The 27,860-nt window shown below is 47.9% G+C and overlaps 2 protein-coding genes across 3 annotated transcripts; one reads left to right on the plus strand and one right to left on the minus strand.

Moving 5' to 3' along the window:
- The first annotated feature begins 4,847 nt into the window (after positions 1-4,847).
- ky (kyphoscoliosis peptidase) lies at positions 4,848-9,584 on the plus strand. 2 transcript variants are annotated; one of them, XM_037485711.2, is made up of 7 exons: positions 4,848-4,909; positions 5,502-6,028; positions 6,286-6,400; positions 6,758-6,875; positions 7,102-7,293; positions 7,400-7,590; positions 7,662-9,583. In XM_037485711.2, exons 2-7 carry the CDS (start codon positions 5,522-5,524, stop codon positions 8,987-8,989), a joined length of 2,451 nt encoding a protein of 816 aa, XP_037341608.2. In that variant the 5' UTR covers positions 4,848-4,909; positions 5,502-5,521; the 3' UTR covers positions 8,990-9,583. The 2 variants fall into 2 exon arrangements, with proteins under 2 accessions (XP_037341608.2, XP_062413478.1); XM_062557494.1 differs by lacking the exon at positions 4,848-4,909 and adding an exon at positions 4,927-5,083 and having other exon boundaries at positions 7,662-9,584.
- Positions 9,585-10,591: 1,007 nt separating this feature from the next.
- On the minus strand, positions 10,592-27,250 carry dnaaf9 (dynein axonemal assembly factor 9). The gene is made up of 37 exons (XM_037486304.2): positions 27,067-27,250; positions 26,369-26,448; positions 26,119-26,244; positions 25,920-26,044; positions 25,540-25,636; positions 25,335-25,441; positions 25,140-25,217; positions 24,839-24,940; positions 24,637-24,692; positions 24,405-24,540; positions 23,968-24,049; positions 23,778-23,814; positions 23,598-23,682; positions 23,430-23,506; positions 23,293-23,337; positions 23,157-23,202; positions 22,973-23,084; positions 22,731-22,801; positions 22,491-22,538; positions 22,307-22,397; positions 21,622-21,725; positions 21,381-21,524; positions 20,950-21,035; positions 20,357-20,458; positions 19,885-20,002; positions 19,671-19,759; positions 19,152-19,286; positions 18,841-18,966; positions 17,191-17,228; positions 16,634-16,769; positions 16,438-16,524; positions 15,854-15,960; positions 15,596-15,670; positions 14,788-14,960; positions 14,621-14,686; positions 14,138-14,231; positions 10,592-14,018 (listed from the first exon to the last, which is right to left on the minus strand). Exons 1-37 carry the CDS (start codon positions 27,120-27,122, stop codon positions 13,909-13,911), a joined length of 3,447 nt encoding a protein of 1,148 aa, XP_037342201.2. The 5' UTR covers positions 27,123-27,250; the 3' UTR covers positions 10,592-13,908.
- Positions 27,251-27,860: the final 610 nt, after the last annotated feature.

Genomic DNA, 27,860 nt, shown 5'->3' on the forward strand with positions numbered 1-27,860 from the left:
TCAAGTTTTTTTTTGTTCAAAATTTTAATTTAACTTTTTTTTTTCAAATGTCAATGCTCTGACTCTTTATCCCCAAATTTTGACGGTATCATTTTTCAGTAAATTTCGATGCTTGCACTTTTTTTCAAAATTTTAATGCTGTATTTTTTTTTCAAGTAAACGGGGCACGGGGACGATCCGTGACTAGTGACTACGTTTCCTTGGCCTATTAGTAACCAAAAACCTAATTGAAAGTTTTTTTCAAGGTAGACTTTGGGAAACTTGACTATCTAAGCTTTGAAAACAGGTTCTCTGTAACTCAGAAAATTGTATTTGCCATCGACTGTGTTACGAAAACAAATTATTAGCAGTTCATTCAGCAAAAATGATTACATTATTACTGTCACTCAGGAATTCTTCTTGGTCGAAATGCTGTTCCATTATAATATAATGACATTTCTAGAAGTCATATTTTCTGCACACATTACTTAGAAAAATGAGATACTGACAAGACTTTAAGTAAAGTATGGAATCTCTTTTTTAATTAAAAAGAGAAAATCCAATTAAAAACGGTTCTGTAAACGGGAAAAACGTGTGTGCTGTTAATTTAAAATATATATTTTTAAAATATTTTAATTCTAGTAAATTTGTGTGTGTTTTTTTGGATTATTTATTGTTTTTTTTTAAACATTTGTATCATCACTATGCCGTCCTGCTCCCTGTTGTCTTTTCTTATCTAATCATATTTCCCTGTAAATGTAATGCAGCATACTGGACTCAAAATAGACTAAGAAATAAGAATAAAAACATTTTTGGGGGATGCTGTTGCCTAAAGACATTTTCTAAGCGCGTACTCTGCGGTCCTAACGGGGTCACGGTGAATTCTCCCGAGGAGGTCACCGTGTAGATCGTCACAGATAGAAGCTCCACCCCCCCCCCCCCCCCCCCGGGACGGAACAACATGTCTGCACTCTCAGGTCCACCAGGAGCTCCGCGTGAAAGTGTCCACCAAATGTAACATATAAAATAACAACCACCAAAAAAAGAAAGAGGTAATCCTGGTTAAGACGGCCCGTTACACAACGCACGCTGGGTGAAATGAGGAAAAATGCATGTTTGGGGGAAATTCAAGGTCAAAGGGGTACTGAGTTTGGCTTTTTTTTGTTGTTGAGAGGATTCAGGTAAAGCTGCAAAGCCTCTGCTCTGCAACGACCAATTAAAAAAAAAAATCAGATAAGGAAAGTAAAGGTCGAAAGGCTAACGGGGTGTTTCTGTGAAGCTGCTTGATTTCATTTTTATGTGGGTAAAAAGAAAAACCTACAGAAAGCCTTCAGTATGAAGCAAAAGCTTTTTACTACATTATGGTTGTGCAATAAATATTGATCACCTCTAGTTAACTGATTAACCATGAACTAAAATGTAAGAAAAATAAGTTTGAAATTTTATAGTTGTTGTTTTACTTGTTTTGACAAAGCAGAAAATCTTTACTCTTGAGAAGATCTGGAGGTTCACTCAATAAATGATCTGAGTGATGACCTGATTCTGCATACCGTGGCGTATCATTTTTTGGCCGAGGCAGTAATCGATGAACTGATTCATCAACGGACCGATTCTACGATTGCGAGCTCGTTAATTAAGAGGAAATGAGTCAATGTCGCAGAAGGAGTACTCGGTGAAAATAGAGGCAACATTTAAGCAGGGTATGGATCCAAAGATAAACAGAGATAAGGGTGCTATCTGCTCCTACATCACCCCCCCCCCGTCATTACTGCTCAAAACGCAGCTGACGCTTCTTCTACTTCTTCACATGTCCAAAGAGGCCCAAACACGAGCCTGAGAAACCCTGCAGAAAGTTCTCCAGATTCCACTCCCAGCTGTTTGTTGACATGTGTTTATGCCCCAGGGACAGTGTTTACTGGTGTGCTCAACATCTGCTCCATCCATGCTCTGTTCCTCGCACACACACCTCCTGAAGCTTCAAAAAGATGTCCACGCGAGTGAGGAACGTCTGTGACTCCACTGACGTGAAAGGCACCGCGAAAGAACATGAATTTAGCTTTTCATGGGTCTCTTGTGTACTCAACACAGTAGATGTTGCCATGTTTAACCACTACTAACTAAGTGGAACTTCTCAAGTGTCCTTCAGCAAGTGTCCTGGTGGCCTCCTCTGGTGCATTTTGTGTTCCTCTCTCTCTCTCCATCTTTCTTCATGCCTCGTCTCTCTGACTGTGACGAGTAACGAGGAGTGAAACGCAGGTCCTTACCTGCCGTGAGTCGGTTCACCGGCCCCCGCGGCCCCCCCGGCCCCTCTCCGTCGTCCTCGGCACGCTCCATGACGTCTCGGATAACGTCGCGTTCCTCTCACCGGTTTCCCGCGGCTTGGTTCCCGGGAAACGAGTAAGAAAGGAAAGAAGAGAAAGACGAGGCGTCTGCGTCGCGCGCTCGCGATGTTAAATAAATAAATAAATATATTAAAAGTCCCGATGCGGTCATCAGCAGGTGTCCGCGCGCACAGAGCCTGCGGAGTGACCCCGCCCACCGACAGGAACCGGTTGATGGAGGCTACAAAGTGTCCACGTGCAGCGGTGACGTAGTCAAGGTACACTCCACGCGCCTTTGAGCGACCACGTAGAAAAAGAAAAGCAAATGTGACTTTACGTTGTGTCTTCTTGAGGTTGTTTGTAGTTGCTCTGTGTCTCTTTGTTTGTAATTGTGTTGTTTATGGTCGTTTGTGTAGTAGTAGTAGTTTACTGCCTGTTTGGGATCTCTGTAGCGTGATCTTCTGGCTCTTTGTGATCATCTTGTACTGGTTTGTAGTCATTTTGCTCCTCCTTGTGGTCATGTTGGGGTTGTCTGGACTCTACAGTCGCTGCTTGGCGTCTTTGTGTTGGCTTTGCATCATTCATTTTTCATTTTCTCCTTAAAGTTGTATTTTATGTGTTTTTTGTGTGTCTGTTGTCATTAAGGTCCTTTTATAGTTTTCTCGTGTCTCTTATTGGTTGTTTTACATCTTACATTTTGTTGGGTTGGTTGACATTGTGGTAAATTTGTGGCTGTGGTACCAACAACTTAAGGTTGGTAATTTGGCGGTATTCTGTGGTAGTACATTAAGTATTTCACATAACACATCCAGATACACATTAACACGGGTATTTTGCGTAATGCCTGTACAGCACAAGAGATTCTCATCACATTTAATGTTTAATTTTTTTTTACACAATGCATTAAAATCACAATATAAAACAATCCATTATTCTTGAGGCCATCTGTCCAGATTACGCTGCTCTTTAAGCTGCCTTTGCCAGCTGTTAGCCAGGGGGGGGGGGGGGGGGGCATGTAGGTTTGGACACACGGGGGTTATTAACAGGTAGATGCACTTCATGCAGCACACCTTTATTAAAGGGTCTTTATCCCTGAGATCTGATGAAGCTTTCATTTGTATCTGTGTGATGTTTGGTGTTGTGATGAAGCCGTGCTGCACTCTGACATTTACTTAAAAACTGAAAGCCACAGTAATGAGTCAGCTGTTGTCTCTGCAGCTTCTTTCTCCCCTCAGAAAGAAAACGGCAACGTGTACTCACTGCCGCTGCTACAAGGAGGAGAAAGCAGGACAGCCGAGGACATTACGCCAGCGCCCCCCCCCCCCTCAGCCCCCCCCCTCAGCCACTTCAATAAATCACACAACAGCCCAAGGCACAAATGTGTTTTGGATACGTTTGAAGATATAAACCCAGCTCGTCCCTCAGATCTCAAGGAAACAGTTTGTTGTGCCCGCATTCCGAAAGTAAACATGTTGAACACACAGGTCCTTCAAAGCGTTGTGATTTCATTTACTATCATTAAACGTATTCTTGCTCTTTTGTTAAATGCCTAAAACTCCAGGTTGTGATTTGAAGCAACATTTTTCAGTGTCTTTGCAGATGTTTTGAAGCAAACAATCGTCCGCTTACTTCATTTTGGAGGCAGAAGACGTGGGGTTTGGATCCGTTGTCATCATGTGACCTACGAGCAAAGTTGGAGGGGCGAACTCTAGGAAACGAACATTTTTGTATTGCTTCCCCTTTTCTTCTGTTACAATATCTATGCATCAACTCACAAATTTGGGGTTTCCATTTTGTGCCACTAAACGTCAGAGGGAAAAATAGTTCATTTCCAGTTAGAAGATGTTTCCAGAGTATGAAGACTCCTGCTGAGGTGAAGGATCTGAACACGTCGTCGATCACTAGCTGCTTCAGAGAGACAACATGCGTTCTTTAATGGTTTAAAGTTGTTGTTTCCCCTCTTAAGATCTGTTCCAATGTGCAACCACTAAGACCTCGGTTGTACGTAATCTAATGAAAGCAATCAGCGTGTATTCAGCCTGCTGCCTTTCAGAATGCAAATGAGATGAAGCACACGGTGTGTTTCTGCATGCGTGTCAGAGACGGGTGGTGGTGGTGGTGGTGGTGGTGGTGGTGGTGGTGGGGGGGGGGCGTTATTGTTTGCCAGGACCCTCCATAAACCTCGTACGCCCCCGTCACGTGCAAACACCTTCCCACCCGTCCATCAACGGCAGGCAAACACACACACACACACACGCGCGCACGCACGCACGCACGCACGCGCGCACGCACGCGCGCACACGCACACACGCACACACGCACACACGCACACACGCACACACACACACACACACACACGCACACAAAGCCACTCGGGGCACACTGAAAGCTACACACACACACTTGGAAACACACACATGGACGTGACACTCCTGGGTTGGGGCTCACTCCATTGGCTGGTCTTAACTGCTTTGTAGTATTTTTAGGGCTGTTATTCTGGGGCCTGTGCTGGCAGGCCACCGAGGGCGTATATAAGCCTCCCTCCTGTAGCCGGGGACCACGAGGACAAACACTGTGGACCCCCAGCAGGCGTCTTAAATCCTCTCAGGGTGAGTGAAGCTCTCGGACACTTTCAGACTCTCCTCCCCCCCCCCGCCAGTGTGTGTAGATCTGATCCGCTCGTCGGAGAGAGGAAGACTGGGGTTGTGTTCTGCCGTTGGGATGGGGTCGACTGCAACGTCGCGTTTTGCTCCGGGACGTCACCAGGAGGTCAGAGGTCGGAGGTCAGGGGGGCGGAGGACACTTGAGCCTCTGAGGCGGATACGGTCACCTGGTTGCAGGTCGCTCAGCGCCTGTTTGGGTCAACACGCGTTCCCCGGGGGGCTTTGACACGCTTTGCTTGTTTTTTGGGTGGATGTTATAAGGTCGCAGCAGTGGGGGGGGGGGGGGGGGGGGGCTCTGACTTTCTCTGCGCTGGCCGCTGTGACAGTGACTAATGATTCCAACCTTTGCTTTCATTTCTGGTCATGAATAGATGAAATAATTGCAAATTCATCACTGTCTTATACAGAATGTACTATGTAGAACGCACTTTCTGCTTCACCCAGTGCATGCTGGGTCTTTTGATTGTGAGCGCTGAAGCTGCTCAGATAAAAACCAAACTGGCTGCTTTCAATAGTATCCACCCTCTCTTTTGGTTAGGAGGCCATGCTTCCAGCATAATGTCAGCTGAAGTTGCAATCCAGAAGTTCTCCTTCCCCTTCTCCTGTGCTGCACGCAGCCCTCAGCGACATGAGGCGAAGGCCCCGGACCCCCGTGAGCTCCCGGAGAGCGGGACCTCACGCCAAGCGAGGCCCGTCGCCGTCATAGGAGCTGCGGGTCAAAACGAGAAGAGGACGGAGAGGCCAAAGCCTCCGGATGGGGGGGGCGCTCCGGCCGCCCCCCAGCGGGCCGCGGCCCCCAGGCCGGGCGCGCCCGAGAAACCGGCGGCCTCGGGGGACGAAGACCAGCGGCCGGCGGCCAAGAGGCAGCTGTCGTCCGAGAGCGCCGCCCGGACCGTCACCGCGGTGAAGAAGAGCGCCGTGAGGAAGGAGCCCAAGGCCCACCTGGGGCAGAGGGGGGGGGAGCCGCCCCCGGCAGCCGGGAGGAGGAGGAGCCGAGGGGACCTGTTCGCCAGCTCGGAGGTCTTCGCCAGGGTCGACTCTCACGTCGTCAGGGCGGGAGCAGAGGTGAGCGCGCTTCCCCACAGGAAACACGAATCGACCACGACTCGATCACAGAACACACAGAATCCACTGAAACATAGCGGAGGTCTGCAGGAGACGCGTTGAAGGACGCTGCGTGAGACCAGAAACAGAAAGCCCCTCTCTCTCTCTCTCTCTCTCTGGATGCTTTTATAGATCAACACTCGTAGGGCTAATGAACCCATACAAACACACTGACTCACGGTGAATGTCCCCTGTGTGTGTGTGTGTGTGTGTTGCAGCTGAAGGAAAAGTGTGTGTATGATGTGAAGAGCATAGTGCAGAGCATCACACATGGAGCCAGAAATGAGCTGGAGAGGCTTCGTGCCATCTGGGTCTGGCTGTGCCACAACATCGGTGAGTATTTCAGCCACAGGCCACATTACAAAGGCCTGACATTGACTTTTTATGCACCAAATAGTCATATTTGTGAAGCAAAACAATATTGTGTGCAAATGTTTTCACCTCCTAAATACTTTATTCATGTAGTTTAATAAAGTTCAGCTGAGTGGAATCTAAGCGTGACATGATGCAACATAGCACCATTAAATCTATTTTTTACAAAAAGGACAGATACATTCCAATAAAAGGTTTGTCATTTTTTTCCCCCCTATTTTTCCTTTTTTGTGTGGGTCCATAACACAAAATTCCTGTTTGAAATTCAACGAAATAGGAGAGCGCGGCTCGGGGATGAAAGGAATGCTTTGTCCACAGAGTACGATGTAAGCGGGTACCTGGGCCACTCGGAGAAGCTGAGCTCCCCGGAGGAGGTGATCGCCGCCGGTCGGGGGGTCTGCTGTGGCTACTCCAGCCTCTGTACGGAGATGTGCAGGTAGACACGACCACCACGTCTTACGCCTTAGGCCACGTCACGATCACATCCACTCCGTAGTCCTTTCACCATTGTGCTGCACCCTTGGCCCCATCTCAGTTGTAAATATGTATTCAGAGCGTGAAATAATGGTTGTTTTCTCTCAAAGACCTTCAGCACAAACAGCTTAAGCCCAGCGGATAATGAAAAGCAGACGAGAAGAAGCAGATTTGGTCTGTGTTTACAGGGAGGTGGGCATTGAGTGCCAGGAGGTGCCGGGCCACAGTAAGGGCATCGGGTACCTTCAGGGCCAGAGCCTGAAGAACGTGAAATCCGATCACCTGTGGAACTGTGTGCTGCTGGGAGGGCACTGGTTCCTGTTGGACGCCTGTTGGGGAGCCGGACGAGTAGATGTGCAACGCGAAAGCTTCGTCAAAAGGTTTTTGAAGCGCTCCGTAGAAAGCTAAGATGGAGTTTGCTCCTCCGCTCTCCGTGGAGGAGGTGAGTCTCAAACCACTGCGACGTCTCCTTCCGTTGCCTCCAAGGTTCGACGATTTCTATTTCCTGACGGACCCGGTCGAGTTCATAGAATCGCACTTCCCCGATGAGGAGAAGTGGCAGCTCCTGGACGCGCCCATCCCCCTGGAAGAGTTTGAGAGGAGGGTCTTCAAGACCTCCGCCTTCTTCACGATGGGTCTCAGGCTGATCCAGCCTCACTACTTCCACATCCTCACAGGTCCGTCCTGTGCAGATGTTGTTAATGCTCCTCAAAGAGAACAGTTCTCTAACTTGTGAATCCCATCTCAGATGACGGCGAGGCCAACGTGTGCCTCAGCTTCTCCAGGCCAACGACCTTCACCTACGAGATCACACAGCACCAGGACCTCCTGCACTGCGGAGCCCCGGAGCAGAGGGAGTCCAGCGGCTCCTCCTTCGGCCTCCTGACGGTCTCCCACCGGAGCATGAAGCTGCAGCTGCTGCCGCCCGCGAGCGGCGCGTACGACGTCAAGGTGTTCGCCCGGCCCGAAGCCGCCACCACGGCCCTGGTCTGGGTCTGCTCCTTCACGGTGGAGTGTCCGATCCCCAGGGCCATGGAGGAGATCCCGGAGAACCCCTTCCTGTCTTGGGGCCTGCAGCCGGCTGCCGGGTGCCTGGGAGTCGCGGGCAGCAGCCGCGGCAGCGAGGCCGCCGAGGCGGAGGAGGGCGTCTTCCAGTTGGCGCTGAAGACGTCCAGGCCGCTGATGATGCTGTGCGAGCTGGTCCACCCGGGGTTGGAGGCCGCCGTGGCCAAGCGCTGCCTGGCGACCCAGATCCAGCCGGACGCCCTGGCGTGCCACGTCCTGTGCCCGGCGCGCGGCTTCTACCGGCTCTCGGTGTTTGTGCGGGACTACGAGAGAACGGAGGCCAAGTTCCAGAACGCCGGGAACTTCCTGCTGCACTGCAAAGGGAAGGTGGTGGGGCCGGACCAGCTGTATCCTCCGAACCTGGGCTCGGCGTGCGGGCCGGGCACCCGCACGCTGGAGGCGGGGCTGTCCAAGTTCAGCCACGCGACGGCGCTGGTGAGCACCCAGCAGGGAAAGTGCAACGTCACCTTCCACAACCAGCGGGACCTGGAGCTCCACGCGGTGCTCGGCCGAGAGGAGGACAGGCCGGCGGCCTTCCCGCTGTCACGGCAACTCTTCTGCACGTACACGGACAGCAAGGTGACGGTGAGCGTCAGCCTGCCGGACGCCGGCGTGTACCGGCTGGGCCTGTACGCCAGGGTCACCCCCGGCGGAGACTTCAGCCCCATGTGCGACTTTGTCCTGAGGAACAGCTGCGATCGGCCGGGGCCGCCGTTCCCCGCCGTCTTCTCCGCCTGGAGGAGAGGCTGCGTGCTCTTCGAGCCCCGCGTGGGCGTCCTGGAGCGCCTCGCCCGGGTCCGCTTCAGGGTGAGGGTCCCCGGGGCCCAGAGGGTGAGCGTGATGGGAGAGACGCGGACCGACCTGAAACTGAACAAGAGCAGAGTCTGGGAGGGCGAGGTCTTCAGCGGCAGCGGCCTCCAGCCTCTCAAACTGGCCGCCGCCTCGGGGGAGTCCGGTGACATGGCGGTGCTGTTGACCTTTGACATCGAGCAGCTGGGGGGAGACCTCTAGATGGATGCTTCTCTGAACAGTAGTGACACGGACTGATGTTAGTCACACCCACGTAGGAAGCATTCGCTCAGGTCAGAAGGAGGCAGGGAATATATTTGTAGCAATGAAGTGATAGAAATATACAATATCAAACTTACCTGCCTATTGTTTGGGATTGTTTTTTATTTTTAAAGCTGTTATTTGATCCAGAAATTGTTCAGTGGAGACAACGGTGCTCAGCTGTGATGTCATACAGATCAACAGCGCCTTATAAGCGAGAAGCGTGAAATAAAAATGTACTGTGAGAACAATATCTGAATCTGTGTATCTTTCTCACACGTCTTTTATATGGAGGCCTGTCCATTATATTAAAACATTAGTTTTCAGTAAGTAGAAAAAACAATATCCATAAGTTCTATCAAATAAAAAATAGCTTGATTTCAGACCAAGGTTTTAACAGTTTTGAATCCTTTTACTTTAAATATAGTTTTACTTGTTCAGTTAGTGTGCTTGTTAGTTGTAAGTTTAGTTTCATTTTGTCAGAAGGGCTTGTGTTTATTATTGTTAGGACCAGTTATAAATTTAAATATATTTAAAGAATGTATAGGAATACAGTATCTAAAGGTTTACAGCACACATTTCTAATCCTCGTGTCGGATGTGAAGCAGTTAACGCCATGCGATGTAATATAAGTCTATTCAATTTGTCCTGAGGGTCGACATTATTCTTGCTTTTCGTTTTTTTTGAGAGACATATTTTAGCTAGAAAAAAACAAACTGGAATTAGAAGTATGAATTATATTAAGCATGTTAGTTTTTTGTTGTTGCTATGATAACATTAAAATAAAGGCATAAATAATCAGACTGATCTGCCCCCTGTCCCACCCACGTGGGGGTCACAGTTTGAGGGAGGCCCTCTGAAGTGCTGCTGTTTCCATTGCTCACTGATGAAAACGGAGTGGACAGAATAATAGAAACACCCGTCCCAACCCGCCGTCCCCCGTAAACATGTCCCTCCTGGGGGACGGCCTTTGTTGGGCTCGAGGCCCGTCAGGCGCCTTCCTCCATCGCAACAAAACATGCAACACATTATCTTCTCTGCTTCCATTTAAAAGAAAAAAAGAAGTACCTTCCAAACCCTCTCGAGCACAATGCCCCATTGTTGCAGTGACCCCCGGCCCCCCCTGCAGGAGAGTGATGAGTGTTTACATGCGGCTGTCATAATAGCCCGCAAATAGCCTCAGTAAAAAGGGGGGGGGGGGGGCTGTTATTGGTGGGAGCGATATGGGTAAGAGCGTGTCAAGTGTATTTGAGCTGGGGAGGGGAATGGGGGGGGGGGGGTCTTGCCATGAGTCGCTGGGGAGAAACTAGCGGCTTGTGGTGGCAGGAGAGAGGGGCGAGGAATGATGTCAGAGGTGAGCCGTGTGGAGGACTGCATCTGCCTGGCAACAGCACAAGAACACACAGCATGAGGAAGAGGAGGGCTAAAAGAGAGTGTGGAAGATTCCTCACATTCCCTCAGCACTATTTTAGCATCAACACACACACACACACACCAGTACCAGGCAGCAAGGGGCGTGAAATAAGTGTTGCACAACGCGACAAAAGAGAAGAAACGAGGATCAACCATATAAATATTTAATGGGCCGCCGTGGTGCAATAAAAACAACAGTTATGTTATAAAAGCATCCGTCACAGGAGAAAAACACAAGTTACAGTCGTTTTTTTGTGCAAACGCAATTCAGTTTAACTCGTCTGTGGTTTCCTTCCAAACTACACGAGGAAGTTTGGCACTTTTTAGTTTTTTTTTTTAACTTCTTTTTACGTTGGACGGCCTGTAAAAATGATCCCTGTGATGTCATCACGACATGAATCATTACCGTCGACCCCCACCCTCGGGTTGGATTGAGCGAATAACACCTGAGCACATTCCTCTGTGGGATGGAATGTTTTGGACGGTTAAAAACTCCATTTCCTTTAAAATATCCAATTATTCAACAAGTGCAACGGCCCCTTTGTGTAAAACCAGTAACACCAAACTTTGTTTTTGTCCTATAACTCGAGCGACACACGGGATGAGGGCACAGAGCTGCAGGGCGCTCACACTCCGAGGCTTGTGGAGGGCTCTTCGGGGCCCCCCACCACATGTGCAATATGTAGTAGGGGGGGTCAACAAACTCAAAACTCTTTTTCTCTTGTCCCAAAAGAGCCGGGCATCACAAGAGGATCAGTATTTGAGACACCGTTATGTCACAATATGAATAAATACTTTTTTTTTTGGTCACTTTGCACGATTCTCCACCCGAATGGGCCGAGCCCTCCGGCGGCCCCCGCCTCGCCCGCTCTGCCCTCGGACTCCGTGGGTTCCTTTCACCAACACTGCTGAAGGAGCTTTTAATCTCGGCCTCCCTCAGCCGCAGCAAGGCACCGCTGGACAGGAGGGACGCCGCCTTTCAGCTTCTCTTGGGTTTGGTTTTTTTTTTTTTGCATCTGCTTTGCTTTTGCGAAACGAGATGTTCCGCTTGCATCTAGGAGTTCTCAATTCACAGTCTTTACAAAAATACTATTTGTCGTGTCCGAGGTAATTCAAATTTCTCAGCAGATATGTAAAATAAATGTGATTATTTTCTCTCTGTTGGTACCAGTTTTGGTGAAAGGCCACTTTGTCAGAATACACGCGGCGTCACATCCACAGGACGTCGCCTCACATGCAAAGTAGTGTCGACGTCCGTGTCTCAGTAGTCGTGTGTGTGTGTGTGTGTGTTTCATTTAAATACCACAAACATCTTACACAACCCTCGGCTCTTTAAGGACTCCCGGGCCAAAGACAGACAGGCCTGGCGAAGACGGGGAGCCCTCCGCCTGGCTGTCAATCAAAGGAATTCCCCGCAGCGTTGCGTAACCCCCGGAGAGCTTTCCTGGAGCGCTACACAGGGCATCCGGCTTAAGAACAACGGCTAGCATTTTGTCAACACAGGATTAATGTGCTCCACTTTGAAGAAAAAAAACCCCCAATGTAATCCGTCTGCTGCATTACGTTGTTCTTTGTAAGCGCGGCAATCTCATTTTGCAACGAACAAACCTTTTTTGGTCCTCAGGATGCCGGACTTTGTCCTCAAAGAGCTCCAGGAGGGTACTGCAAGTACAATATATATATATATAGAAAAAGACAAGGTACAATTGCACTTCTTTTGGAGTGTAAGGGTGTAGGCTTTGCTCAGCGCTACGTGCTATCCTACGCAGCGTAATACTCTAAAGACGGACCGATGGGGCCAGCAGTGTGCGCTTCAGTTGGAGAAAACTGGCTAACGGCGTTTTCACTCTGAAAACTAAGTGACTGATTCTTCCGACTGGTTGTTGACAGGCAGACATGTCAAACACAAAGACGCGAAAACGCCGACCCCAGGTCCCCCACTGATCTAAAAATATCCCGGAGAAGAACCGGAGAGACAGAGCTGAGGAATCAGAAGCTCTTCCTCGTGTTTCTCTTAGAGTGCAAAGAGGCCAAAGCGATCTGTCGAGCCGTCGTGGCTGCAGCACCACGTGCACGAAAAATGTGAAAAAAGTGTGGCACTCACAGCGCGTTAGTTGGTTACACTGCTGACCCCATACTCCATGGCACTCATAGAAGATGCAGCAGGGTTCCTACACCCTTTTTTACCACGCTTTTACTTTGAAACGCCTGCGTGGACGTCACAGAGCGGGTCTCGTAGACCAAAATGTGCAGCTGGCGTGGCAGGTTTTCCCCGGAAATGAGCTGCAGTTATCAAGCTGATTTCCAAACCTGTGTAGGAACCCTGGTAAGAGGAAGACATGCAGAGGACATTAGTGAGAGACACAAACGCACAGCGACCTGCAGAATAAATACGCCTTTCAACAGGGAGTCGGATCCTCCACAACATCACAACGCCTTAAAAAAAGCACTAAAGGCTTGACTCATGTTTACCAGAACATGCCCAGATTATCTTCATTCCCCGTTGTCCTACCCGAAAGATTCAAATAATCAAACTTCTAAACGTCAACGACAAATGAGCAGAATGATGAATGATCAGCTTCACGTGTCACTGCCTCGGGGACCCAACGTGTTCTCCACTCCCTCGACACAACAGCGCCTTTTGCTTTATTGCAACTTTGATTGGATCCACTTGGGGAGCCTTAAAATAAAGCAGCAGGGGGGCGGGGGGGGGTTAGCTGTATGATTACCGGCATCGCCCGTCAGTCGTCTGTCCAATGTTTACAGCTGCTCAGCCAAGACGAGATAGCAGGTGGGCCGTGGATTGGGTGACAGAAGAGGGGGGGGGGGGCTCTTGAGAAACCCCAGCGGGGAGCCCGCCACGATCACACGGCTGTCCGTGCTCGTCCTGAAATAGAGGCATTAATTTGCCATCTGCGATAAACAGAAACGCGAGCGCGCGGATGGAAATTCCCTTTGATTGTGGCGTTCTCGCGGTGCGCCGCCATCGCAGCCCCCCCCTGCAGCGCCGCCATCGCAGCGCCGCCATCGCAGCGCCGCCATCGCAGCGCCGCCATCGCAGCGCCGCCATCGCAGCGCCGCCATCGCAGCGCCGCCATCGCAGCGCTTTGAGGACGGAGGCTTGTGCTGCGTTGTGTGTCGGAGTTTATCCGCACTTTGCGTCCCGATTCGATCAGCGGAGGCGACCACGTCGTTTATTAAATATCAATATTAAACTCTCCGAGGTGCTAACCGGTGATTTCTTTATGGGTGATGTCATAGTGTGAAAGCTCATCTCATAATAGATCATCTCATAGTAGCTCATAATGCTACCAAATTAGGGTACAACGTGACATAATACGTAGATAATGAATGGGCTTAGGCCATTCCAGAGTGATCATAAGCCCCGTGCCCTCCCTGCCCCTCCCACAGTGGTCCCCTCACGAGCTAAATAAGACAGATGGAAGCAGTGGACACGCAGGCAGATTCTATCGCGGGTCAAACAGGTCCGGCTGTCCCTGCAGATCCAACTGGCGGTTGAACAGCTCGACCTCTTTGTTGGCTTCGGCAAGGTACTCCTTGATGAAGTCCTCCATGTCTGCAGTGACAGCGATGTAAGGGAGACGGCAGACAGACACATGGACACCACCTAATCGGACTCACACGGGCCTGATCAGCGCCGGTACTGCAGAGTCAGAGCCACCATCAAAAGGATACAGGGATGGAAGCTCAGTTTTTCTCCAAAGATGTCCACATACTGGTGACCGTTGTAGAAGTAGCCCTGTGGTAGCGGGTCCAGGTGTCTGGCCGTCTGAACAGAAGGTCAAAGGTCGTTATGACCCCTCTCTGACTGTTTGTCACTAAGCACGAGTCCATGGAACAAACGGGTCGGATGCATTTTACACCATTAAATGCAAAGGCGGTATTTTCAAACCTGCACCACTGACATCCAGATTGCTGAATTTCTTGCAGCCAGAGAGCGTGACACCAGCAGTGGCTGAGGGCACGGGGGCATTGCAGGCATTCTGGTAATTCAATATACTTACAGCAAAGCTGGCCTGAGCTCATAAAAGCATTGCTGCTGGTGGACATTGTTGCACAGAGTAGCTTTAATGTCATTCTGTCCACACATGATTCCACCGCTGGTCATTACTGACTGACGGTAGACTCTATAGAATGATGAAAACCAAACACACTTACATGGATGCTCTTGATTTCTTGTGGTGAAAGGGAGTTTTTAGTCTTCTTCGGTTTCTTTTTCTGCTTCTGTAAAGACCAAAAAGGAAATCACCGCCGTGTATCTTCTCACACGCCATTAAGAAGTTAAGAATCCATACATGACCCTGGGATGCTGTTTGAATGCCGACCTGCTTGGCGCACAGCCTGAGCCAGTCCTTCAGGCCGTCCTCTGTGAGGCCCACGCCATCAAAGACCAGGAAGCAGGACGCGCCCGGGGTCAGGGGGTCGGCGCCGCGGGCCGGGACCACGCCGAGGCTCCCGCTCAGCGTGTTGTAGCTCACCTCCATCAGCTGCTCCGAGTCTGGAGGTTCCAGAGATGAAGGAGCACATGTACTTCACACCTTGCGTAACACCTGCCACGGCGTGCTGTCGGTGAGGCGTTAATGTTCGAGCATCCATACGCGTCTATACGGTCTATAAAAAGAAACGAGAAGGCTCATTCCTTCCAACTCAATGTCAAAGAAGCACCGCTACTATGTACAGAAAATGAGATAAAGTAAAGTAACTAAATATAAAGTGATGTAAATGAAACCCTCCCCTAAAGACAGAGGAGGCGGAGGAAATGGGACGGTCTCATTCGTTCTACTGTCTCCAGTCTGCACATCTCCCCACAGGCACCTGCACTCTCTCCCCATGCAACAGCTGGACAGTCTTCAGATGGACGAAAAGAGAGAGAGTGGGAAAACCATACGGAGGAAACCAAACTATGAGCCGAGTTCTAACCACCAGACAACAAAGCGAGCAGATTCCTACCGTCAGGAGCTCCTCGGCCGCCTTGAGGGCAACCGATTCTCTAACAACTCACACCACTGGGAAACGCAGGTCAAACAAGTCACTTTTGTTTAGTAAAGAGCAGGCTGCAATTCAAAATGTCATCTGGAAGTTTTAAAAGTTGTATTATTTGATAAAACTCAAATGAAAGCAAGATATTCCTACCAGAGAATCGGAGTTTTCCCCAAACATTGTACACATTTCCTCGGTAGGGGGTCGGCCTGAGGGATGACTTGAGTGCTACAGGAAAGTGACGAGAGTTTAAATAATGACTTACTTTGAGACCTCAGTTGTCTCCATGTATGGAGAGAAAGGCAGCTTATGTAATCATCATCAAACCCCGCCAGCTCATATCTGTCACGTGTAAGAGGCAATAAAAAGAAAAGAAAAGGGGGTGGAGGGGGACACTTGTCTCCGTCTCACCTTTACAGGCGGGGACGAACAGGAGCCTCTCCAGGGGCCGGCTGAAAGCCACGCGCTGCTGGGAGACGACCAGACACCCGCAGCCGCAGGAGAAGCGCCCTCTGCACCTGAAGCACATTGCACATCGCGCGAATGGTGAGAAAGTGAAGTGGAGAGCCGGCCACATGCTTGTGCCACATTTTGTCTTTGGCCGGGAGCTTGTTTACTCCAGCAGCTGAGGCTCGCGCTTCTGCTGATGGAAGCGCGGATGTAGATGGATGTCGATGAGAATCTTTCCTAACGGAACAATCAGTTCGACCCAGTGTATGATCTGAGGGGGGGGGGGGGGGGGTGGTATGCAGAGGTTCATATTAGGGACACAGCTGAAGGGACCTGGCCCAAATGAAAGAAGACCCGCCCCCTCTGTGTGTATGGCCAGCAGCTTGTTACTGTGCTGCCAGGGGGCAGCCGGTGATAGGAGATGCCCTGAGGGGCCGATAGCCCCCCCCTCACTGCAGCCGCAGGCAGGGGGAGGAGGGCGAGGCAGGAATCAACCCGCACAAGGGTCACGACCAGTTAAGTGGTACACGGGGGGAGGGTCTCACCATCCGGGGTAGAGGACGTAACGCGCTCTCAGCATCTGTGGCTCACTGAAGCTGCTCTCAGAAAAGATCAGGTTCACGTCCTCGTTCCTAATTGATCGAAAGAGAGAAGAAAAGCACACAAAGCAGTTCACTTTGAGGCAAACACGAAGCGGTTGAATGGCTGTTGGTGACTTGGGGGGGGGGGGGGGGGGTCGACCTGGTGACAGCTCCTCTCTCGGCCAGTATGAAGGCGGCGGTGGGGTTGGCGGAGCGCACCAGCTGCTGGACGTGCTGCACGAGAGGGTGCTTCTGCTCCGCTGTGCCCCCCGTGAACACCACCACGCTCACGACACCTGGCACACAACAAGGCGGCAAAAAGGGAAGGTGAGTTCCAGGAGAAACACAGAACACACAATCAAGTGTGTGTGTGTGTTCAATAAAGGTTTTTGGATTCCTTCAAAACAACATGTCTATAAAAACAAGATGGCGAGTGAACAGGAAGTGATGGACGAGGTAACGGGTGCTGAACTTTCTCTAATTACAAGCTTGGTAGGACTTTATCTTCTGACATAATAGTGAGGGAGGAGGACTGTGTGCTGGTAATATTTTAAGTGAGTTGTGAAAGTACAACTTGTCCACTGACTAAAAGAAAGAAACTAGAACCTTTCCTGATTCTTATATCACACAAACTAAATGTTTGGGATGGAAATGCTGTACAGCTCTGTAATAAACAGCGTTACACTATTAATATACTTTGTGTCAGACAGGTCTTACCTTGGCTGCACTGCTCCAAAAGTTTAGGGAAAGCAAACCTACAGAGACAGAAGAATATAAGTGAAATATAGTAAAACAAGTGGGAAAAAGGTTTCCTTCAAGAATTCAAGGTAACACTGAAGTCCCTTAGGGCCTGTAAGGTGAGGAATTTATGACAAGATGACGTCATAAGACATCACGTGACTGGCAACTGGCCAATGTAAAAGCTTCCTCTAATCTCCTTTCATTTTAACTTAATTTAATCCGGAGTTTTCAAATCGATCAGTGGTGTTTATAAACCACTTTTTTAATAACCGTGACTCTGCGGCAAGTTCCACTCCAGCCGCCATTGCCCCCCCCCCCCCAGCAGCTCCCATGGAGGCTGCAGGCTGAGGGATCAGCAATTTGAAAGGCATTCATCTTCCCCGTCCTGATGTAATGAACTGTCTACATTTATCACAAAGAATGGATGGGGGGTTGAGGGGGGGGGGCGTCGGTCACACATGTGGACCCGGGGGATTAGAGGGGCTATGCTGCGGGGGGTTGACAGGCAGGTCAGGCCTGAGCTGGGCTAACCACTTCCAATTAGCACCATAGCGGGTCTGCAGACCTCCATACAATCTATGGCAACAGACAGTAATGTGGGAGGGGGGGGGCATCCCTCGATGTTTGTCGATCTGTAACGAGGCGGCGCGGCTGTGCAGTGGAAAGCAGCCTATTACCCAGAGTGCTATGTCATATTGCGTGGAACCGCTCAGTCAATCTTCCGACAGTGAGAAGCTCTGTAAGCTACATCTAAAGCCTGTAACAAAAGGAGAGTGAGATTAAATTTAGGACTGATCCTCTATGCAGAAGGGACCCAGCCTTTAGTTTTAATAGCTAAAAGTGTCCTGCAGACCTCCAACATCCGGCCCTGTCCGTCACGCGGTGCTCCCACTGTGCATCACTACATACATTACATGAAAACATCGCTCCTAGGCTCCATCGCTGGAGTTACAGCAAATGTTGCCTCTATACCTTTGGTAAAATATGCACAAAAAAAGAGCAGATACATATTTCTGTAGAAGTGGAAGGTGGAACAGGTATAAAGCAGCAGCAGCGCGGCAGGAGTTATTTGCGGAGGCATTTGTTGTGAAACTGGGTCACCAAATCAATTGATGTGATTCCTGTTTGCTTGTCATTGGATTGGTGCTCGTACAGCTGCTGCATCCAGTGGCGTTTACTTTGAGGCGGCTGCATCTATTGAAGTGCTGCGTTGCAGTGGAGTGAAAGCGAGTCACTAAATCGGTTGCTGCCAACCGAGCAGAATATGATTAAATATTTATTCAATACGTTTTATCGAACGTTCAAAACATTGAAGTTGAAAGTGATGTGATTTTTTTTTCTCCCAGGGGTTCAACCCTGAAAATCGACTTAGCTCTAAGTTTCCTGTGTCAAACGGGGCTAAACTCGGGAGTCGTTTGAGACGCATTACAACGTCTTCGTCGGGTCTTATCGCCTCCATCACGTTCCACTTAGCTTCTAGTTCCAGTCCGTTTGGTCATCCTGTCAGTCAGGGATTGGTTCTCTTTCAGATAGAAGTCGTGTGATTTTGTCAAAATGACAACTAGCTCGATTTCAGGGAGATGACTTCATCTGATGTGCATTTCTTTGTGGTGGAGAGACCGTCACCTGTGCTCCACGCAGGAGGCCAGGGGGTCCACACAAGCTGTGACGGCGCCGACGGTGAAACGCGCTTGGACAACCGGGTCCGGGTGGAAAAGCACAGCCTGGACCACGTCCACAACGTCCGTGTATCTGTGCAAGCAGAAACAGATGCAAATGAGACCGCTGGACCAGAATGATGTGGTCCGAGATCTGTTTTCTGTACTGGGACCACGGAGTTGGTGTGCAGACATTGAATGATTGAAGCCTTTTTGGGACCCAGATGGTTCCTGATGGCTCCACTGGGCTGTGTGAGGGGGACCGGCGGGCTTCCTTACCCAGGACAGAGCACCAGCAGTCGGGGTTTGTCTCTGAGGCCTCTCTGGCTCTCCAGCAGGCCGGACATGTACTGCTGCAGGTCCGAGGCGGAGAAGCCGCCGCAGCGGTCAGAACCCGGCCGGTACACCAGCCACCTGCAGGCAGAGCACATGGAAATCTGATGTAATTTGTGTTTCTAACAGCTACAACATACAGACAGGGCAATACGTATTTGGACTACACAAATTCTTCTAGATTTTAACTCCAAATGATTTGAACTGAAGCAGTCAATATGTGTGTAGACTTCCAGCTTTAATTCAATGAATCAAACAAAAAACCCACATGAACAGTTTAGGAATTACAGTCATTGAACTTTTGGTACAATTGCAAATACTTTAAGTAAAATATTCAAATTGATAAGAGTATTGAAAAAAAGTTAAGAAATTGAAAAATATAGTCTTAAATAAGATTTTAACAAAGCAACAATGTTGAAAAAACAAAGAGCAAACAAAGGAACCTCGTGGGACGGAATCTCTCACCTTCCATGTTCCTTGTTCAACTGGACCAGGAAGTCGCAGAGGCTTTTCTTATGGCTTCCCGGTAATCCGGTGATGATGGTGACGATGACCTTTGCACACATGAAAAGGACGATATGAGATCCGGACAAAGCATTCTGTGTAGCAACATGAATGTTTTCCCCTCGTCTCCGTTTTCTAATGAGAAGGATCCGCTGCAGCTTAAGAACGTTCTCACCTTGTCTCCGTGAAGGCTCACTGGTTCCCTCAGCTCTGCAGAGGTGAACAGAACCCCGAGGTGGTCGTACAGAATGGGCTCCTGACCGATACTACTCAGGGCAAAGTGCTGAAGGAACCTGGACCAGGACACGAGGATCAGGGAGCAGAAGGGAGAACGGAGAGGCACTAAAAGCGTCAGCTACATGAAACACGTTCTTTACGTTATCAACAAGTTCTGCTGGAACGGAGCAGTGCTACCACAATGTTAACCAGGGTTGCGAAAGCTTAAACAGGTGAATGTCCAATCATAGGAGGGGACAGATTTGAGCAGACCCAGAAGTGAGAAGAAATAAGATCTTTCTCTCAGCACAAAAGACCTTTTGAGAGCAGATGGTCACCAAAGACAAGAAAACCCTGTATCAAGGAACACAGGCTTAAAGTGCTATTTTGGGAAGACCTCTCGTCAGTTTTTATTACTCGTGTGTACTAACATGTCCTGCTCCGGCAGCTGGCAGTAGGAAGCCTTCAGGCTGCCCCGGCGTTTGGCCACTGGCGGCTCCTGACTGTCGTGCAGCTTCTGCAGCCGAGTGTGCCTGAGAGGGAGAGAAGAGTCCATTTGTCCTGATTTCATTGTCCCCCATTCACTTTAGATACCTATCATATATATATAGCAAAGCAGCTAAAATATGGCATTTATATTTATGTAAATATGAAACATATTCATTTTTTTACAAGAAATATTCAAAATAAGAAAGGTCTGTTAAAACCAGTATAGTCTAATCAACTTTAAAACACGTTAAAGTCTAAAGACTGAATCCCTATTGGACAGAATATCTTCATGAAAAGTGTTGACAATGAATCAGGCGGCTTGCAGCAGAAAGACTTCAATATGTCAAGACCTTTTGTGTCCAAATGTATCAAAATATCGGCATATTTGCTTTGGTTTCTGCTCAATCGGCCTTCATGGATTTAAACAAGATCAAAAACATTCTTATAAACTGTGATATATTACAGGGCCGAAGTGGTTCTGTGTAATGGAACCTAACATACTGATAACCAACCAAAGTCTTAAAAGTGATCTTACATGTTCTTCTGGTTCCAGCTCAGGTGCTTTTGCTCCACCATTTGCAGATTAAGTCCAGAATCGGATTTTTTCCACACTGACAAAACCTGAAACCAAGAGAAACGGTTCAGATAACTGCAGCTGTGTCTGTAATGAGCAGGACATGATGAAGGAGGCTTTTACGGTAAAAGATCAACCGTGAACCAACACAAAAAAATCCTATCCTGTTTTCCCATCAACTACAGTCACTGTCCTGGTGGGAGTTGTTTTTTTTTTTAAAAACCTGAAAGAACATTTGATAAAACGGGGTGAACACAAGTGCTTACTGCGTTATTTAGTATGATGTTGTGTGTGTGTTTGAGTGTCGTCTAGGGTTTGTTCTGGGAACACATGACTCTTTGAGAGGCGAGTCGAGTGAAAAGCAGTGAGACGTCTCTGGCTTCAGGCTTCACCTTGGAGTAGAAGGACCTGTGGCTCTTGGATCTGGGCTGCAGGGCGAACAGCAGACAGCGGTCAGCGCTGTGGAGGGCGAACGGGAGGTGGGGGAGAAGGCCGCTGTCATACTCCACCAGGAGGGATGCCACGGCGCCGCAAGCCTGGCAATACAGTAAAGAACCGGCTTATAAACTGTGAATGTACCGTGAAAGTAGAAAGTAGAACTTTCTAAGTACGTGTGTGGACTGTGAATATTACCGGGTCATAGAACTTGATGGAGCTGATGTGATCTTTGGACAGTGTGATGCTTCCATGTTGAGGATGGATAAACAGGAGGCCCTCAGACAGGAAAACAATCTTCCCTATGATCAACATATGAAGAAATATTAACACAATCACCACTTTTTGTCACATAATCAGGTACGACATATATAAAACCAATGCACCTTTAAATTAAATACGTAGAAAATAGCTATGACTTAAATCTATTTTGTTGATTGACATGATTCAGAATTTGGTGGGTTGTTGACTTTGATAACTAATTCCAGAATGTTTCAGTAATCGAAGACTCAAGGGTCATACAGCGGTAATTCAATTCAATTCATTTTATTTTGTATAGCCAAAGAATCGCAAATTACAAATTAGCCTGAGAGGGCGCATGTGAAACACCCTCCATAGGGGAAAAAGGGCAGAGGAGGATCCCTCTCCCGGGATGGACACACTACAATGATGTCATGTGTACAGAATGAACAATGTAAAATATGTACAATACATTCAATTCCTATGACCCAAATCATACAAATAACTGCGAGTAGTGAGCCAGGTGTACGGTAAGACCAGTGCAGGAGGAAGCACCATCAGATAGAACCTCCACCGGATGGAAGCACACACAGTACCACACAGTACCGTGTATACGTTTTAAACCTCCTGTCAGAAATGTCACCTTCTTCTGGAGCGGAGAGCTGGCTGCTGGAGATCACGTACGCAGCCTCAGCTGCAGTCAGAGCTCCTCCCACACACGTGCCTTCCTCGTTCTGGTGAGTACACACACACACTGGGAGTGATGAGGTATCCACACATACATGAAGAACTATTCATACACAAAGTGTAAGAACTTCTGATCTCACCTTAGCAAGACGTTGGGCTTGCTCAGACAGCTTGAAGTCAGATTCCATCTAAAAAGAATATTTGACCATAAGACACCAGACAAACAATGCTGGGGGAAATGAACAGGGTGTATTCCTCAAACTAAGGAGGAGTCAACTGGAGAAGAGAAGAATGAACTTTGGACTTTGTAACCCGGTCAGTATCTGAGCATCCGGTCCAATTTATTATTCTCAAGTCCAGGTTGGCAGCCCCGCACGTACCAGCCAGCAGGCGTACCGCGGCACAGTCGCAGTCAGGATGGTGTAGCAGCTGTCTGAGGACACAGTGCCATCTGCAGGACAGGGGACAGACCGACAAACAACACACTCAGAGAGTGACAACCAAGGAGGGTGGATCAATAACATCATTCTCTATGATGCCCTGTTCTTTCCCAATGGCTTCTTTCTAATTTGTCCCTGTATTGTCCCTCAGTGATCCAGACTCAATCCAATCAGTGCCAGACCTTTCTGTTGGATGTTGATGCCGGACTCCAAGAAGGATTCAGAGAAGACCACCGAGCCCAGGTCGCCCCGCCCCCCCTGCAGGTCTGGGATGTCACGCACAGTCATTGAGGCCTTAGAAAACAAAGGCAGAATTATATTAGAGGAAGAAAGAACTAAAAGGGTCAATTTGCCTCTGTGACTTACTGTTTTTACTACGTAACGGCTGTCTCTGTCAGTCAGAGGAATGATCCTTAAAAAAAAAGAATAAACAGGTTCAGAAATCCGAACAATTATAAAAATGTTTCAACAAAGTATTGATCTATGACTATTCGACACCCACCTTCCTTGCATATTCACTGCTTGTATGCCAAATTCACATTTGGACCTGAACAAAGAAAAGAATCATTCTAACCAATTCAAAGGGATGAATTAGGTTTACACTAAAAATCTCACAGAAAGGAGGAAATCGATCGTTACCTGAGAGAACTGCTGTACTGACTTAAATTCATCGAGTCCAGCAGCACTAGAAAGGTGTTCTCTGCTACATCCTTGGCCTGTGGCGATAAACACGCCTCAGTGACAAACTGCACACTTCAGTACTTTATGAAGGAGAAATGTTGAAATGGATGCTGTGGCTTTTCTTACCTTGGTGGCACTCGAGGTGAACGAGTAGCATTTGATTCCTGACAGGACGGCTTCAACAGCAGCCGAATACACCTGTGACAGAAGTCTGACCCAAGACGGAGTGCGGATGTGTTTTAGTTTGACAATCTGTAGCACCTAACAATTCATTTCATGGGAAATATTGATTGTGACATCACTTACAATACTTCGGTGTTCTTCTGCGCTGATTTTGGGTTTCCTGTGGATGAAACATAGAAATGATACACGAACAACATGTTGTGAGGGCCTCTCGTAGCTCGGAGGGTTAGTAAGTGCTTCTGTGTAAATAAACTGATCCGTTGTGTAAAACTAAAGTTGATGAATATGAGATAGGCACAGAGAAAAACCTCACCGAGGTATGGAGAGTGGGTGGTCCCAAAGAAATAGGTCCGAGAGCAGGCCAGAGGTCCTTTGGGAGCCACACACTGCAGAATCTGATCAACAAAAAAGGGTTTGGGTTAAATAAATAAACTCATGGCATGTCCCTACTTCACACGTGTACCTGAATGGGATATTTACAGTGATGACATGTTTCCAGACAAGAGAAGCTTAAGCTGATTCATGGTACCAGATTACTTCCCCAGGTGGTGCTGCAGGCCACTTATCCTCTTAACTTGAGCAATGTGAAAACATTGAAGGTTCCTAATAGCACATTCAGAGCAACACTGCAGCAGCAACCCACTATTTCCAAGTAAAGATATGTCTACCTGAGCAGAGAAGGACAGGTGTACTACTATTCTACAACAGGGATCCTCTCTGTTTACGTCCTACTGTGTTCTGGCTCCTCACCATGTGTCTGGCTGCAGAAGCCTCAAGTCCTGTGTTCCGGACCTGGTGACTCTCTGAGGGAAAGTTGAACGAATACGCCTCCAAATCCTCTGAGGAGGAATGCTTTCCAAACAGCACAAAGGGCTGCTGACTTTTACTGAAATGAGAAACATTTCATATTGTTCTGTTCATGAAGTCATGAGAATATTGAACTGATGAATATTGTTTCAGAACAAGATATAATAAGATATACCTTTTATCGGTGATGTTGCTTGAGATCAGTCCGTGAGAGTAATACGAACGGAATGTCTGTGGATTGATGAGAATACGCTTTAAACTGACACGAGTACACATAGTGCTACTAGAGGCAGACACGGGACAATGCAGTTTGAACATACACATTACTTCTTTGACATGGACGTGACGTCCTGTCCCATGAACAGCCATAAACGTACCTCTCCTGCCTGTGCTTCGGATAGCTCCAGGATGGACAGGTGGTTCTCCAGGTCCATGCTGGAGAAAAAGCCACTCCACTGCTTCTCAAAGTTCACCAAGTCCTAAAAATACAGTGTCATACACAAAGGCCCCGATCAATTAATCATTAATAAACCATTGATTGAGGGCCAGATTAATCAAACTTTTAACTTTCATAACTTCCTTTTGTAAATAACTGCTGGTAAAAGACAATTGACTGTTCATGACACATGAATATTGTGGCCTTTTTTAAAGGCGTGTAAAAAAGAAGCTGGGTACCACCTCAGTGAGCAGATTCTCCAGGGACACTGGGTCCAGTCTGTTGTAAACTTGCCACAGCTTCTCACTCATGTCCATCAGCTAAAGGAGGAGGAATATATTCTAACATGAATAACATGGTTAAACAAACAGTTTACGACTACGAGAAGTACATTTTTAAACGTTAAATATCAACTTTGCAAGACAGTTTGATGGTACCTTGTACTTCATGGTAAAAAAGCTGCCTCCACCGATGCCTTCCAGGGCAAATGCTTGAATCAGGGGCCACTTTTCCACCATGAACATGTCGAACCGCTGGACGTGTCCTACAGGGAAACGAAGGGTGAACGTTCACGTGTGTTGTTACATTTAAACACGTGTGTGTAGTGAGTGAATGGGGAGATTTAAACGTGATGAGGAGTACCTTGGGAGCTGTAAGGTACTCCAATGCGATAGCAGTCCTGCACCATTGTGACGAAACTGGAGATCTTGAATTCTTCAGCTGCTTCCTCGTCTTCGTACTGTGAGTGAAGGGGGAAGACAATTTAAAAAAGGACTCAATCTCCTATTATATACACTGCTACAAAGGGTAAAATCAACAGGGATTGATGACCCCCCAGCGCACACATTCATTTAATTTCGTTCAGTGTATGTAGACATGGACTAAATACTTAAGCCGATTAATAGTAACCACCAAGGGTTAAAATGTTAGCTGGATGGATACATCAACATTCCAGAATACTCTTGATAACTAAAGCCTACAGGAAGTGTATCAACAAGACGGAACAAGAGCGAAGCATTGACCTCCGCCTCCGCCATGCAGTAGAGATGCAGGTTCCTCCAGTGGGACACGTAGGGCAGCAGGTAACTGTAGTTCATCGGGTTGCAGTACAGATGAACACATTGTGGCTTGATCAGCAGGATTACATCTAGAAAGCAGACAAGCAACGTGTCACAATGGAAACAAACTAAGGCAAGCAAAGGGACCTGATTAGGAACTCACCATCCAGCATTTCATCAGGAAACTCCTCGAGGACATGTTCAATGTTCAGCTGGTTTCTCCCATAGAGCCCATAGAACAGGTACTTGGCCAGCTCAGTGCACCCGTCATTATATCTGCTGTCAATCCCTGAAAGGCATAGAGAAAATGACATTGATATTATTTCATTGGCAGTTTTTGAATGGCTACATGAGTCGTTTTGCCCGCCATCTGTTCAGAACAGAACATCTAGCAGGTTCCTCAGCATCCGTACCCAGGGAGCAGAGGACGCCTTCGGGAGCAGCGGGGCCTCCGTCACCGAGCAGAGACTGAACCTGACGCAGGCGACTGCAACTGGACAAAAGTCACAAGAAACAACGACTTGACGTTTGGTTGTTAACGTGAAGCAGTTAAAGCAGCAGCTTATCCACGCACAAGTTAGCCGTAGTTTACCGAGCGTTCCGTCACATGTCACAGTTCCATCACAACAAACCGTGGACCTTATTTAGAGCGATATCTCAATAGAAACGGTTAATATTTGTTTATTCAGTTTGTTTCGTTCGAGTAAATGACGTTACTTCCCCCTAACCGTTAGACTACAGTTAGCCGTTACCTGTTACCTTTACCTTTTATCGTTAGCCGTTACCTGTTACCGTTGGACGTTACAGTTAGCCGTTACCTGTTACCGTTAGACGTTAGTTAGCCGTTACCTGTTACCGTTACCCGCTAGCCGGGTACCGTTAGCCTTAGGAGTCGGCGATACCGATGAGCGACACATTTTGTCGGATCGGATGATACGGAACCGATAACCGAATGAAGGTTTAGCATTGCTTCACCAGCCGACGAACAATTAACGCTAAACGTCACTCACAGCGTGACCTTCATCACTGACGTTCACGTTAGCTAACGTTAGCATGGTTAGCTTGACAGCTTCACATAGGCGTTTTCAGCAAGCACAATAGTAGCGTTTACCTGACAGCCGGGTTAATTCCCGATAATTTCCCGTTAACTCTCCTTATACCGGCCATGTTGAATGTTGTCCCGTTTCACACAATTGACGTTTTTATTTATTGATTTCAAACGTTTTGTATTTTCAGGCCGAATAACTACATCTTCTTCATCACCCTGGAGAACGTCCACACAAAACAGCGTAGCAACGGGGCAAACCACTTGTTTTTCTAGGGGTGTCCAGCATGTTACTACAGTAGATGGAAAGGAAAAGTGACATAGTTAATAACATGTTATTATAATTTCTCAAATATGTATCTTGTAAGAAACTATATTTTCTATTGGCCGAATCAAACGGTTAAACACGGTTAAAGCCTTATCAAAGTGAATCAGACGGTTTCCCCCATTTCGCGCTGTCTTGTTTCGGCCCGTTTTGACAGCGGCAGGGAGATGGTGCAACCCGTCTGTAATATCAGGTTTTATTCTGTAGCTAAATGCATGCTAGCCGGCATGTCCTGCAGTGATTTTTTCATTCTGTGGTTTTATCACCATACAGCCAATAATATATTAATAAAGTGTATATCTATCCATCTAAAAAATGCTTTGACATTATTTTCTTTTGAGAAACTAATTCCTGTTTTAAACAGTATGTATTGCAATTACTGTTTACCTTGAAAACATGTTATGTGGTTCTCTGTGTCATAACACTAATACACAATAAGACTGACTCAGCAGTAATGAAGATAAGAAACAATCACAGGATGCCTGTCAGACGACCTTCATTGAACAGAAAGCAGGAGCATCATGTGTTCAGCTAA

The sequence above is a fragment of the Pungitius pungitius genome, chromosome 14 (assembly GCF_949316345.1).
Source record: "Pungitius pungitius chromosome 14, fPunPun2.1, whole genome shotgun sequence".
Lineage (NCBI taxonomy): Eukaryota > Metazoa > Chordata > Actinopteri > Perciformes > Gasterosteidae > Pungitius > Pungitius pungitius.

Excerpts from the sequence above, each read along its gene's own strand:
- dnaaf9 (XM_037486304.2), bottom strand. The coding sequence starts at position 27,122 with ATGGCCGGTATAAGGAGAGTTAACGGGAAATTATCGGGAATTAACCCG. Across the intron at positions 20,459-20,949 it reads AGCTGGAACCAGAAGAACAT|GCACACTCGGCTGCAGAAGC; the intron begins GTAAGATCACTT and ends TCTCCCTCTCAG. Across the intron at positions 14,232-14,620 it reads AAGAAATCAAGAGCATCCAT|ACGGCCAGACACCTGGACCC; the intron begins GTAAGTGTGTTT and ends CCTTCTGTTCAG.
- ky (XM_037485711.2), top strand. The coding sequence starts at position 5,522 with ATGTCAGCTGAAGTTGCAATCCAGAAGTTCTCCTTCCCCTTCTCCTGT. Across the intron at positions 6,029-6,285 it reads TCGTCAGGGCGGGAGCAGAG|CTGAAGGAAAAGTGTGTGTA; the intron begins GTGAGCGCGCTT and ends TGTGTGTTGCAG. Across the intron at positions 6,876-7,101 it reads CTCTGTACGGAGATGTGCAG|GGAGGTGGGCATTGAGTGCC; the intron begins GTAGACACGACC and ends CTGTGTTTACAG.